Raw genomic sequence first — 15380 nt, forward strand, 5'->3', positions numbered from 1 at the left:
CTAGGATTGTGTTTGACCCATTTCCCTATTATTCTCTTCATTGCGGAAGCTGTTGTCGTTTCCAACCGCAGTCGATTCACAATTTTTTTTTTATTCTCTTAGGTCCTTTAAAAATAAGGAGATCCTTGTTCGAAAAGTGAGACAATGAGATACTATATATTAGTACTTTCCTGTAGAATCAGTCTGCGCGTTGATCGCTGGCATAATCAAATATTCAGAAGTTTTAAAAAGGAAATACGATTATATCATAACAAAATCAAACATATCAACATATAAAAACAACCAATCAGACAGCTGGTTCTGGTGTGTATTTCCTTAGCACGACTGCACAATAGAAAAACAGACAAAACATCAGCTGGGTTTTATTCCTGACGTCTGGAAAATATTATCGAAGTATGACTTACAAAATTATCTTTTAAACTATTTACGATATGTGGAATTTCCGACAAAACAGTCCTGGAAATGAATTATAAAAACTTCAATAGGCAATACAGAAAATATCTTATTGACTGAAAGACTCGACGCAAATGCTGACTTTTTGAGACACCGGGATATTCATGATACCTACCAGCAATCTATCTAGTATGAGAGAGACAGTCTTGACATTTATTGAGACCAATAACAACTACAGTATATCAGAGACCTATATACTAAATAGTCTCTGAGTAGGCTATATGATGTAATATTATCCACAATTGTGTCAAATGTCTATTTTGCTCTTTATTCTATAATCTCGTATCAGAGGAATAAAAAATGATTTTATTTGATTATTAACATACAAAAACAACTCGCTGGTTCTAGTGTGTATATTAAATTTCTGATTTCAATGTGTTTCCCCGCGAAATATGGAGTTGTCGTTCTTTTGTTGCCGTAGTTCGTGTCATTGACACACGTACATGTTGGTGCTGTAAAACTGTTTCCGGTGTTGGAGGGCATCGGAAAAATGAAACATTGACGATATTGCAGTAGTGGTATATCGCCTTCGATTGCAGATTTGACAAAATGCGGATCCTTCTTTGGGCAAACAGGAACATTGTTCCATGTTTGAAGCGTACGGTAGGCCCCGTCAATGGGTTGTTTAAGTCAAATGTACCGGCGGCTAGTCTGACGTCCATCTCCGACCCAGAATACGCCAGCCGGAGAAAAAGTCGAATGGCACCATATTCATATGAAACGAAACCATTACGATATCCTCAGATCTTCACAAATAAAACAGTCAATCGATTAGATGAAAACTCCAAGCTCATAGTTATTGAAGGAAATGTTGGAGTCGAGAAAGAAGAATTTGGGAGAAAAGTTGCCGAGGAGTTTGGGATGAAATTCATACCAGAATTCACAGAAGAAGAATATTTTATAAAAGGTCAGGGGTATGACATTAGACAAACAAATGAACAAGTTTCAGACAAGGTGAAATTCTGGGATATGGAAATGCTGTATACTAGCAAGAATCCTAAGGATGCCCGCCATTTTCTTAGAACACAACTAGAACTATACCAGGAGAAATTTGAAAGGTACAGAGAGGCAGTGAGCCACATATGGAATACAGGTAATAATACACAGCAACATGTTAGAATAAAATTGAATTGTTCAGTTCTTACAGAGTACCAGTTCTCGTCACAACATGTGCATGCCGTCAAAATATATACTAGGATATATTGAATGGTTTCCCGTTTAATATAACATATTGCATTTCATAAACTTAAAAACAAAATTAAAAACATCAAAAAATGAATAGTGTCAAAAAGTGCGGGAATCAGTAATGACGTCATCTCTTTGTGACGTTACTTCACATCAACTTGACGGCACCATTTTGAAAGGACTGATCAACGCAATTTAAGCGTTTTCCGCTGTTATGGGAGAATCTGTGTATGAATAGCTAACGTCAAGTGAGTAATTTGTCAAAAACTAGTCTGAATATTTTAGAAATACAGCAAAATAACCAATTAATCTATCTCCCCTTCGATTGGAAAAATCAAGTTTCAACGAGGTGAATACAAAGGTCCGCTCTGATTGGTCAAAAACGGAAAACATATATTTTCACTGCAAAACTTATATTTTCACTGCAAAATCTTATATTTTCACTGCTCATCGCTGCAGTGAAAATACAAGTTTTATTAGTTTGATAAATTTCTATATTTCACTGGCAAAAATGCAATAAGGTGTTTATCACACTCTTCAGTCAAACTCCGATTATGATATAATATTCTCTATGTTAAAAAGAGAATATTATATAATAATCAGTCTTTGACTTATGAGTGTGCTTACCACCTATGATCAAAATTTCATCTGTTGATCAGAAAACTCTTTGAAGAACATCAGCTCTTCTACAAATTATGTTTATGTTTGGGACACAACGGTGTATCCTGTTTTTTCTGATGTCATTTTGTTTGCAAGGAATACTATAACAAAAAAATTACTTGAAGCCATGGCAGTAAATAACGTTTTAGTTAAATTTTTCACCTTGGCCAAAAGCCCTAGTCACTTGTTCAATTTGTATATTAGGGCTTTTGGTTTATATTGCAGTCACACTAATAGGCTAGTAGAGAAATGGTATTATTTTCACTGAAATACTTTAAACTTCACTGAAAAGGCCATTTATTTTTATCTTTATATATGTTCTTCCTCTCGTAAGTCTAGTTCACCTAAAGTCTGTGAAAACAAGGTAAATAATCAATATCCCTTGCTTTTTGCACATGTAATGGTTAAATATTATGCGCAGCTTGTCGTAACTTTTGTATTGTTTATCATTAATTTCTTTGTATTTTACCAGGTCAAGGCGTGGTGATGATCAGAAGTGTTTTCAGTGACCTTGTTTTTGCAAAAGCACTGAGGAAGAGTGGAGTTTTTACTGCTAAAGGTGATTACATGTCTTATGTGGGAATTGTTGTCAAATTCTTCCTCCTAAAATATGAATATAAATTTCCCATCCTAAACAAGTAAAAAAAAAACTAGACCTGCACCCCATGATGATGTCAATACTGTTTGACTTCAGATTTTGTGTGCTTCTTTTGTAATTTGACATCAACATTTTTTAGTAACAATTTAGTTTTTCAAGAAATTTTAAAACAAAGTCTGCTTTTATCTCTTTTCTTGTCACTTACTCCATACACAATTATGTGATTTGATTGCAGGCTTCCAGCATTACTCGCGTGTGTACTACAATACACAGGTTGAGCTTATCAGTCCACATCTCTTTATATACCTGGACGCACCCACTCAGTACTGCATGGAACAGATCAAGAAAAGAGGACGGGTATTTATATACGATGCATGGTTTTCTGTAGATTTCAAATTGTTTGTTTACCCGTAGGCCAGAAGGATTGGTGATATGATGTCATCCAATACATATTAAACTGAAAATAAACTTCCAGGCAAGCTGATAGTTAAGATGAGTTTATCAAAATCGTAAGAGCAGTGTCTATAGTAGCAGGATGTTTTCTGGCAGGCTTTCTGGCTGATCATGGGCCCTAGGTCATTCCTAATAATTCATGAGTGTGTATTTTAGATTCAAGCCAATTTTTCAAAATTTGCATTTTACTCAAAATAATTTCCTTCCCACCAAGTTTCTACCTAAAATGACAATCTCAACCAAAACTACTGAATAACGTCCTAATTAGAGGCAAATTTACATCATATTGAATACATCTTTGAACTCTGTTGATAGAATGACTTAACCTCCATGAACTCTGCCTATAGGCTGATGTGACCAAAATACTTTCAGTCATCCTTTTTTGAAATATCAAAATTCATATGATGGCAAACATCAAGTACTAGCATATCTGCACATTGCACTATTGTAGATGGTTTTTAATTGTATTTCTGGTATTTTCAGCCATGGGAAGTGAACAGCACCATTCTGACAGAAAAGTTCCTAGGTGACATAGAGAATGTCTACCAATCTGATATCTTCCCTCAATTCAAGTAAGTCCTGTCCTCAGACTATTGTATTTAAATATAAGTATATGTCCCTTCTGCTAGCCTGCCTTTAAAGCATTGTTTGAAAACATTTTGGATTTAGGGAATATTCTGATGATAAGGAATCTGCAGACTGTGCTATAATGATCAAAGTTCAGTTACAAAGTGCATTGATTTTTGGTACTCAGATATTTGAGTCTTGGACTCTCCGAATTGGGTTTTCCTGAGGGACCCACTCAAAAAGTTAGTATCCAAACCAAAGCCTATTATTATATCTCATAGCATTGGAACTAGTCAAAATTTAGAAATGATGATGTTCTGGACTTGCCTGTTGTTTTGATGTTAAAATGTTACATATTTTATATTTCACATTCAAATAACAAGATATAAAGTGATTTGTCCTATATTTACAGGGACCTGTCAGAAATAAAGACTTACGACATGACCAGTCCACTGGACTTTGAGCTGGTGAGTAGAATGCTAATACCAATTTGAAATTTAAACACTTTTGTTGGCACGGATAGATGTTCACAGGAGGGTAGGGTGTGGGTCCTGCTCTGGGAAGAAACCAGAGTACGCAGAGGAAACTTGCATTTTCAGACAGGTGACCTCCATGTGTCTATGACCGCATACCTTTCCACTTCCGATCTGGAAATCTTGCCCTAATTGCCTTGCGCCCTTGTGTAAAAAATTAGTACTAAAAGCTTAAGGAGGGCTTATTTGTCAACCACTTTAAAATGTAATATTCTTTTAAGAATTGATGATTTTGCAGAAATGAAGAAAGAGGTCAGGGATTTACCTCACATTTTAAAACGGGAGTCCTTGGGACTGCCAGCCAAAAAATTTGAGGGTCCATGAAGAAAAATTTGGAGTCCACATATTTCACATTGCTGTTTTTGCTAATAACTCTGCTAAATATAAGTCAGCCTAGCATATCAATGCCATCCTGAATCATAATTAAATGCTTGATGAAATTAATATTTTCAATGCCTAATTGTTGAACTATTATCCATTATGTAACTTGTATGTCTGGTTCCTGTTTGATATGAAAATGAAATAAGTATTTAATTTAAGTTTCAATAATATACTTAATATATATTATTACATGCAGGTAGATAGGATTATTTTTATTAAGTATGCATTATGAGATCATTGATAATCACATGCTCTATTGTACTATACAAAATATGATTCATTTGGTGGTTAAATTATGTTACTGCAGATTCTAATTGGAATAAATGTTATTCTTTTTTATTCTTTTTCTCCAAGTGTTTTGAAATGTCTTTTCAAGTACCTTGAGAACTGTTTCAATAGTAAAACTATACAGTTCACTTTTTTAAACCAATGATCATAAAATATAATACATGGTGGAATCCATTTCAGAATTTTAAATATTCATTAAAATTAATATGTACAGTGCAGGTTATTTATTTTTTTCAATAATATCTAGATCTGAAATATCATTAATGATTTTAAATCATATTGTTTTGCTTCCCCCTAGATATACCATGTCTGCTAACTGTAGTTAAATTGGTACAATTCCTTTATCATCAATCAAAATTTGAGAAAGTCCTATCTCTTATCAGAGTTATCTCCCCTGGGGAAAATAGGTAGTCAGAACCCTTTTCAGCATCATGCAATTTTTCTTTCATGGATTTTGCATTAATTTCTTCCAGGTGCCTTTGTCATTTGTCTTGCACTTGATTAAAAAGTTTTGCCAACAATTTACCAAGATATAATCACAACTTTCAGCTGAGGATTTTGCTAAATATAAGATAAAAAGATCGTTTTTTGAAGGTCTCTGTGAAATAATTATCATGATGTATTTCTCAGACTTTCACTCTGTACTTTAATCACTCCTAGGATCATTGTCATTCAAATTGTACAGTATCTTGTGGTACAGCCGAGCCCTTAATTTCTAACACAAATGATGTGCAGAGTTCAAGTGTACTAGATCCACGTGTGTTTGTGTTTATGTTAGTAATTCAATACTCAACCCACCCCCACCCCCCCCCCCCCCTATAAGCCCCTATTGAAACGGAAATTGCACTTGTTGCTATAAATAGAAACAGGTATTTCCAAACAGTCGATGTATATTTTATTTATCAAGATCGTTCCAATTTGTCAATGTTAAATGCAAATATAGCATGGATCCAACAAAGACATTGTATCATGGAAGAAACCAGTATGAATAAGTGCGTCCCATGGGATGCAGGGGTATCCTATATGAGAGTCCCATGCCATATTTTGGGAGTAATATACGCAGGAATTTGTGTCTGGTAAATCCCTGAGAGGTCTGTTTGTGGTTAGGAGCATATTTGTGGTTAGGAGCATATTTGTGGTTAGGAGCTTATTTGGGTTTGGGAGCTTATTTGGGGTTAGGAGCTTATTTGGGGTTAGGAGCTTATTTGTGGTTAGGAGCTTATTTGTGGTTAGGAGCTTATTTGTGATTAGGAGCTTATTTGGGGTTAGGAACATATTTGTGGTTTGGAGCTTATGTAGGGTTAGGAGCTTATTTGGGTTTGGGAGCTTATTTGGGTTTGGGAGCTTATTTGGGGTTAGGAGCTTATTTGGGGTTAGGAGCTTATTTGGGGTAAGGAGCTTATTTGTGATTAGGAGCTTATTTGGGGTTAGGAGCTTATTTGTGGTTAGGAGCTTATTTGTGATTAGGAGCTTATTTGTGAATAAATAGTCCTGGTGATCAATTGCTATATATACATACCCGCGGCAGTGACATCTGTAGACAACTAGGTTAAATGTTTTAGTCCACCACTATTGGGTATTTCCCTGAAGGTATTTTATGTTAGTTCCACTTGGTGGTAAATTTTATATGAGGTGGATATTAATTTTCATCAGGCGCCTACAGTTTAAATGATTCGCAAACAGCCTTAATTTAAACCTGCGTTGGGATGGGGAAGGTGGGAATCTGATGAAACAATTTTGAAAGATGTCTCGACTTTCTACGGTTCGGTCTCGTTGATACACTTTGTTTCAGAGTAGTCTAAATCTAACATTGTTAGAGAATCACACGGCATGAAACTAACACTTGTCACAGTCAACACAACATCAGATAAATCGGCTGACCAACCACTGTGACCTTTGATATACATTGAAAAAACTATTTCATTATGTCAGCCCACTCAGCGAGAAAAAGAACTAATAGGTGCTTTTATTAAACATTGTTCTTGTCATGTCCTCATTTGTTTTAGGAAAACTTCTTTAATGTGAATGTTTGCTTTTTGTTTAGATTTTTGAAGATCTGAATGAGACCAGTTTGGATGGGCCAAGGGTGAATGAGGACACTAAGTTCATTGAATGGGAACCACCACTTGGTATTGACATGAACCTCATTAGATACCAGTGAGTAGATTTAAAGGATTCTGATAACTAAGCTTAACCTTATTCCGACTTAAAATTCATAAAATGCGAAAACAAATATAGCCAAAATGAAGAGGCAAAAGTAAGATTAAAAGCATTTTGCACAACAATAGAGTAATAGTGTGATTAAGAGGCTATTTTTGGCGTTAGATTTAGAAGTTCCATATACATGTAATTCAGTTTTTAAGGTCATCTGCCTGAAGGGCAAGTAAGCTTATGTCGTAGTGCTTCGTCTGGTCATCTGGCAAGACAGTCAGTGTCCATTTTTGACTGTGAATTTGTTCGCTTGAACATTAGAAACTATTGAAAACTGCATCAAAAATCGCCTTCTCTGTCGCGAGATATAACCTATCAAAACTGACTATTTTTACCTGTCAGTAGCCAATCAGCTCTGGGGCTGTTTGTTGCTATAATGAGATTCTGCGCAGTGATGTCACAAGTGTGAGAGTCACCTAAAGCCAGTATGGTGAGAGTAGGCCTAACCCCACTTATAAACACAGCTTTCTGTAGTTTTAGTATGAATACTAGAAGTTGAAAATGACTAAAGTTGTTTTGTGTTAAATCAGAGAAAACTTATGTAAATATTGTTCAGGATATTTCCTTATTAGGGATAAAGCTTAACTAGGCCTAGAACATCCAAGTAATTATCTGATATTTCCTTATTAGGGATAAAGCTTAACTAGGCCTAGAACATCCAAGTAATTATCTGATATTTCCTTATTAGGGATAAAGACTAACTAGGCCTAGAACATCCTCCTTGTTAGGGATAAAGCCTAACTAGGCCTAGAACATCCTCCTTGTTAGGGATAAAGCCTAACTAGGCCTAGAACATCCAAGTAATAATCTGATATTTCTATTTTGTGTAGTCGACCTACATGTATATCACAGTAATAAATATATTTTCCGTGTAGATATTTTGGTGATTTTAGAGTAGGAGAACATGTAGTCTTATGTGATAACATATGTGAGAAGCATATAGATCATTGCTATTTTTTCATTTTATTTACACAAATTTCATCCATATTCTACACAATTTACATCGCGGTACAACCTGACATACTCCCAATATTGTCTCTTCAGTATAACACATACCAGTTGTTCAATGCCTTATACTCTTTTGTTAAGATACTGTGATATCGCTCAGTATTACACGGTTATATTTTATCTCATGCTTCATCTGTGTCATTTATTTATACACAATGCGATGAATGCCACCTGTGACGTCACAGCTAGATATGTCACTAACTAGGAAAAATGACATTCGTGTACAGGTGTACATTCCACAAAATCGTGCATATCTCTATAATGATACAATATTTTCACATTACACTTTATTTCTTCACAATACTTTATTTTACAACTTTATCTAACAACCAGTAACCATAACAAAAATTATTCAGTGTTCACTTTAAGAAGCCCATTTCTTTAACAAACCTTAGATTTGATCAAATTAAACTTTAATTGAACTTTGTTAAGATAGACAATATCCATAGGACACCTGAGAGCATTTCCTTTCATTGTCCCTAAAAAAGAGATTGGCTCGGACCCCAGACTCCCACAATTGCTTAGATTGACGATCCACAAATCAATATTTGGCCAAAGGCATATATCCGAAAAAATTCCCTTATCAGAGCTCGGTTTCTTAACATTCCTTAACTTGAGGGAACACTTTAGATTAAAATTTTCCATAAAAAAGCGTTACAGAATTTATGGAAAAAATCTTATTTGAGGGACCCTTTTTAAAATTTTGTAATGTTTTCCTATAGAGAAATTTAACTTACTTTAACTCACTTTAACTGGTGCTATCTGCTGCAGTTGGCACCTGTTTATCACCTCTAAGGCTAGTTATCTGCTCCTGATTCCTGGGGAAAATCCATAAAATTTGAGTTTGGAAATTTTGATTTTGAAAGTGAAATGCATAATGGTGTGGTAATTATTATACCCCCGCAACGAAGTTAGGGGGTATACTGGAATCAGGTTGTCTGTCCGTCCGTCCGTCTGTAGACATGTTTTGTCCGGACAACTCCTCCTAAACTGATGGGCCGATTCCAATGAAACTTCACACACATATTAATGATCATGTGTAGATGTGCATGCCACTTTCTTTTTCTAAAGATTATGGTTGCTGTGGCAACTGGTCACTATAAACAGGTTTTCTGATAAGAACCATAACTTTAAGTTTGTCCGGACAACTCCTCCTAAACCGAAGGGCCGATTTCAATGAAACTTCACACAAATATAGAGGACCATGTGTAGAAGTGCATGCCACTTTCTTTTTCTCCAAATTATGGTTGCTATAGCAACTGGTCACTATAAACAGGTTTTCCGATAAGAACCATAACTTTAAGTTTGTCCGGACAGCTCCTCCTAAACCGAAGGGCCGATTTCAATGAAACTTCACACAAATATAGAGGACCATGTGTAGAAGTGCATGCCACTTTCTTTTTCTCCAAATTATGGTTGCTATGGCAACTGGTCACTATAAACAGGTTTTCCGATAAGAACCATAACTTTAAGTTTGTCCGGACAACTCCTCCTAAATCGAAGGGCCGATTTCAATGACACTTCACACAAATATAGAGGACCATGTGTAGAAGTGCATGCCACTTTCTTTTTCCCAAATTATGGTTGCTATGGCAACTGGTCACTATATTACTGGGTTATCTTAGTTAGCCTCTAATTAAGAGTTCCAATTCACCATTGACTCGTGCAGATTGCGGGGGTATTAGTCAGCCATCCTGGCGACAGTTCTAGTTACTTCTGTTTTTTAATTATGTATGGATGCTCTGTACCAGTTTTGTTTTCATTTAAAGGTATGGGAAGAATTATAACTGGAACTGGAACAAAATATTCGAGGAAATTAATACGCCAGAAGATATAGATGAATTAAATTATGATTCAAATGAAGTTGAAGAAGTAGAGACTATTTTGATGGAGGTAAGTATAAACAGTTATCCCTTGAGATATTGCCATTGTATGGTAAATGTGTCCATTGAAATGCCAGACTGGCATACTGCCATTTACCATGATGTTTTGAGAACTAATGTGCAGATACCATCCCTTTGTGGACCTCGAATAACAGAAATTACCTGTGATTGGGTCGGTGGCTCTCTGATAACAGAAATTACCTGTGATTGGGTCGGTGGCTAAGTCACTTCACAGCTGACAGATTCCTGGGAGGAGGCCTTTCAAATTTACGAGTACAACCTGCTCAGCTTTGATTGTGACATGGCTTCTCTATGAGAAAGAATTATGTGTTGTATTAACAGTGTAACCCTGGTAAATACTATCTGCAATATACTGCTCGGCTAGAGAGATCTTCTCTTTAGCATGATCTGTTGAGCGTAAGACTAGTAAGCCAGTGGTACGAGGTTCAATCCCTAGTGGAGGCCATGATTTAAAATTAATTAATCATTCACTCTGTTTAAAAATATTTTGGAGAAACGGTTCTGTATAGTTCTTTAATGTAAATCGGTAATATGGACAAATGAACATGTACCATTGCATTTATGATAATTATCCCGCAGTGAAAAATTAAATTGTTGTTAGAACCAGCCCAAATACTGTGTCTTACAGCATGACATTTCCAGTATAACATTTCATCTCTATCTTGTTTAATAGGGCTATAACTTTTTTCACAAGATTTAATGAAATTTGATTATATGTGGCGATCACTTCATTAGTCTGTTAAAATAGCATGAATTACTTTACACACTCACTAAACATTGACCCAAAATATTGGCATCAATTAATTAAAGTGGTTTTTGAACTTGACATATTTTATTAATTATATACAATGTAGGATATCACAAATGTATTTGGGAAAAAAATCGAAAACCCATCACTTATCGGACAGAGGGTGGCAGTATATCCAGGTTAAACTGTACTTGATTAACTGTAAAACCTGGCGTATGTGACCTTCCAAGGCAGACAATAGATAGGTCACATATGACAGGAGGTCTCTAAATTCAGGTATAGGTAACTAGTATAGTAAATAACATTGGGCTGGGAAAATAAGGTTTAATACAGAGGTCAATTAGTACAGGTGGTCACTAAACCAGGTATTCATGTATACATGTTCTTGTCAAACTTTTATCAACAAGAAATTTAAACAATTTCATAATAGAAAATATCAGACAGCATTAAAGTCAGGATCCATGGTCTATAATATATACAACAATTTCAGAATGTTTTATCAGGGGAAAAATGTTTTGTTTACCTCAATGCATCCACTGAAAAAATCACTGAAATGGAGGAAAACAACAAATATAACATACTCAGTTAAGTATTTTGGTTTTGGAATCATAACCGAGCTTACCAAAGAGTTTTAGAATTGGGGTTAATTATTAGTTCCCTAAACTGGGGGAACTATAGGTTTCCTCTCTGTCTGTCTTGTATGTATAAACATACATAACACCAAAGTTTGTCAGTACTCTAGCCTCTCTGTCTGACACCAAAGTTTGTCAGTACTCTAGCCTCTCTGTCTGTCTTGTATGTATAAACATACATACACCAAAGTTTGTCAGTACTCTAGCCTCTCTGTCTGTCTTGTATGTATAAACATACATACCCAAAGTTTGTCAGTACTCTAGCCTCTCTGTCTGTCTTGTATGTATAAACATACATACACCAAAGTTTGTCAACGATCTAGCCTCTCTGTCTGTCTTGTATGTATAAACATACATACACCAAAGTTTGTCAGTACTCTAGCCTCTCTGTCTGACACCAAAGTTTGTCAGCGATCTAGCCTCTCTGTCTGACACCAAAGTTTGTCATTACTCTAGCCTCTCTGTCTGTCTTGTATGTATAAACATACATAACACCAAACCAAAGTTTGTCAGTACTCTAGCCTCTCTGTCTGTCTTGTATGTATAAACATACATAACACCAAAGTTTGTCAACGATCTAGCCTCTCTGTCTGTCTTGTATGTATAAACATACATACACCAAAGTTTGTCAGTACTCTAGCCTCTCTGTCTGTCTTGTATGTATAAACATACATACACCAAAGTTTGTCAGTACTCTAGCCTCTCTGTCTGTCTTGTATGTATAAACATACATAACACCAAAGTTTGTCAGCGATCTAGCCTCTCTGTCTGACACCAAAGTTTGTCAGCGATCTAGCCTCTCTGTCTGTCTTGTATGTATAAACATACATAACACCAAAGTTTGTCAGCGCTCTAGCCTCTCTGTCTGACACCAAAGTTTGTCAGCACTCTAGCAGCTTCATTCATTGATTTCGATCAAGCTCAACACAATGATGAAAGACCATAATATCTCGAGTTTCAGAGATTTGGGGTCAAGGTCACTGTAACTAATTTTAGCAGGGGCCGGTTCAGGATATGTATCCAATACCCAGTATGGTTGATGTTATTTTGTGTTATTTTAAACATTACATATCAACTTATTAGAATATATATGATATTAACAAGTCATTTTCCTTTTAATAGTAATCTGATCCTTATCATTCAAAGGGAAATCACAGAAATCAATGATAAAGAAGATTAAAGTATTTGCATTGTTCAAACTATTATAAATATAAAATAACAAAAGCATCAACACATCCTTTTCTTATTCTTACATTTCAGCACCCTGGACACAAGTATGAACAATACTACAATCCAGAAACTCAACGTTACTAATGTCGGGATTTAGTCAACATCTGTATCCGAGGTGAAAGGTCAGACAGTTCAAGGTCAATAAACATGAGAAAATGTCAACAAGGACAAGGTCGTAACCACAGTTTCTCAGACACTAACTGAACTGAAACTTCAGTAAATCTGATACTTTGATAGTGCTGTGAAGAATACTGAATGGATGAATATATTTATGAGAGAACATTTTTGTGACATTTTGAATTAGAATTGGTTTGTAATAAATCTGGTACTGATTCCCAAGTGTTGTTTTTTCTGTATTAAATTTTCATGTTGTGAAATATCTTGAATTATATATTTGTGGAAATCATTCACCTTCACAGGAAATCATATAATTTCACATGAGAAATACCAAAATTCAGTATCAAGCAGTTAGAATGGCACTTTTTTCTCAGTTGGGAATTATGCAACATCAGAATATGTGACTGTAAATGTAGGTATTTATTAGCTCACCTGCCCGAAGGGCTGTGGTGCTACATCTGTTGTCCGGTGTCAACTTTGAACAACTTGTTCTCAAAAACCAAAAGGCACAGAGACCTGATATCGGTCATGCTGTATGCTTGGGTGAAGGGCTAAGTTTTTTCAAATGAATGACCTTAACCAATGTGCAAAGTCACAGGTCAAATAGCCTAAAATGTTTTATAACAACTTTTCTAATAACCAAGAGGCCCATGGACATGATATTGGGCCTTTAGCATGTTGGGGTTAAGGGCTACCAAGTTTGTTCTAATGAATGACCTTGACCCACATTCAAGGTCACAGGAGCCATACATGCTTAAATATTTGAACAACTTCTTAATGACGGAGAGGCCCAAGGACTTGATATTAGGCCTGTACCAAGCTTATTTGAAGGTCTACCAAGTTTGTTCAAACGAATGTCCTAGACCAACTTTCAGGGTCATTGGGATAAAATAGGCTAAAATCTTGAAATTTCTTCTTCTCCATAACTAAGAGGCCCAGGGATTTAATATTGGGCCTGTAGCATGCTTGCATGAAGGGCGGTCAAGATTGTTTAAGTGAATGCCCTTGACCTACTTTTAAGGTCACAAGTGTCAAATACGCTCAAATCTTTAAACAACTTCTCAATAACCAAGTGGCCCAGGCACTTGATATTAGGTCTGTAGCATGCTTGGATGAAGGTTTACTTATTTTGTTCAAATTAATAACCTTGGCCTACATTCAAGGTCACAGGTGTCAAATATGTTAAAATCTTTTAAACAATAATTTCTGGATAGAGACTCCCCAGACCTGATATTGTGCCAATAGTATGCTGGAGTTGGAGATTAAATGATTTAACTAAACAATCCTAGCTAGCCTTCTCTGATAATTTAATAAAATGGTATTCAGCACAAGTTTTAGACATGCTGTGTCTATTACTAGATTCACAATGTAAACTATGTATTTTAAAACAATTGCAAAACAAGCTTTATCAACTTATATAAATCACACTTTCGAATGGATGCACGGAGGGGTCTTACAGTGGTAGGAAACTGGAGTACCACCAGAAAACTAAGTGGTTGGTCAGGTGACCCCGTACCTGATGTCCCATTGGGAAATCAAACCATGGTTGCCTAGGATCAGTTAGATTCTTTTTTCTTTTCCTTTTGGGTCACCTGAGCAAAGCCCCATTACTTTTTCCAAACCTGCTTTGTCCATTGTCGTGCATTTTTGTTCATCAGTTAACATTTTCACATTTTCAACTTCTCAAAACTCCTGAGCTATATTGTACGTAAAAGTAACGACTCCCTACTAAATCTAACCATTAGTTTATTTAGATCCTTCTAGCGTTCCATACGTGTGGTCCCTGGAATCACCAACAGTCAAATTATGACAAAACATTATGATGTAGGTCATATATCAATTTTCTAAAATGTGGTATTCACTTGTCTGAGAATTCTTCTAAAGCAAAGCACAAAAATACACGCATGGATAACCATGCATAACTTTGGGAAGTACAAAAAACATAGGACCAAGAGTTCCTAGTGGGGTAGCGTCTTTTGGCTCATTGCTCAAAGTCTGAGAGTAAACCAAATGACTTAATGGATAGTTATGAAAGTGAGAAACATAGTAATGGTGAATTCTAATCAACAAAGTACTCTTATTGAAATACATTGTAGGATATATTTTTGATGAGAGTTCTTCCAGTGTCGTATATATAAAAGGTACACCATTTGTCCTTCCTAAGACGTCGCGTCTCGTGGCTTTCTTTTGTCTTCCTTCGGACGAGTTTGTTCCGAAATCTTGGTATTGTGTTTAGTGACGTCCATTCTCGTAACAAATCGTTTGTCAATTCATCTTTCATGGTAACACAATATGGCATTATGCCAAGTCTTTCATAATAACTTTTTTTTTAAACTTCTTTCCAAAAAGTGTCCATGTTTTTAGTTCATTGCACAAAAGTAAAAGTTGGGAATTTTACGACGTATGGAATTA

At 35.7% G+C, this 15380-nt stretch overlaps 1 protein-coding gene across 1 annotated transcript; it reads left to right on the plus strand.

Annotated features, from left to right (window-relative positions):
• Window positions 1–893: 893 nt before the first annotated feature.
• On the plus strand, window positions 894–13184 carry LOC117343683 (NADH dehydrogenase [ubiquinone] 1 alpha subcomplex subunit 10, mitochondrial-like). Its single transcript, XM_033906143.1, has 8 exons — window positions 894–1546; window positions 2771–2857; window positions 3132–3253; window positions 3833–3921; window positions 4329–4383; window positions 7163–7275; window positions 10107–10230; window positions 12882–13184. The coding sequence occupies exons 1-8, from the start codon at window positions 1003–1005 to the stop codon at window positions 12933–12935; spliced, it is 1188 nt and encodes a 395-aa protein (XP_033762034.1). The 5' UTR covers window positions 894–1002; the 3' UTR covers window positions 12936–13184.
• Window positions 13185–15380: the final 2196 nt, after the last annotated feature.

This window comes from Pecten maximus, chromosome 15, assembly GCF_902652985.1.
Source record: "Pecten maximus chromosome 15, xPecMax1.1, whole genome shotgun sequence".
Classification (NCBI taxonomy): domain Eukaryota; kingdom Metazoa; phylum Mollusca; class Bivalvia; order Pectinida; family Pectinidae; genus Pecten; species Pecten maximus.

What these genes read in the sequence shown, in the direction of transcription:
- LOC117343683 (XM_033906143.1), top strand. Translation starts at nt 1,003, where the DNA reads ATGCGGATCCTTCTTTGGGCAAACAGGAACATTGTTCCATGTTTGAAG. An exon ending in TGGAGTTTTTACTGCTAAAG is followed by an intron (nt 2,858 to 3,131) that starts GTGATTACATGT and finishes ATTTGATTGCAG; the next exon opens with GCTTCCAGCATTACTCGCGT. An exon ending in ATGAACCTCATTAGATACCA is followed by an intron (nt 7,276 to 10,106) that starts GTGAGTAGATTT and finishes TTTCATTTAAAG; the next exon opens with GTATGGGAAGAATTATAACT.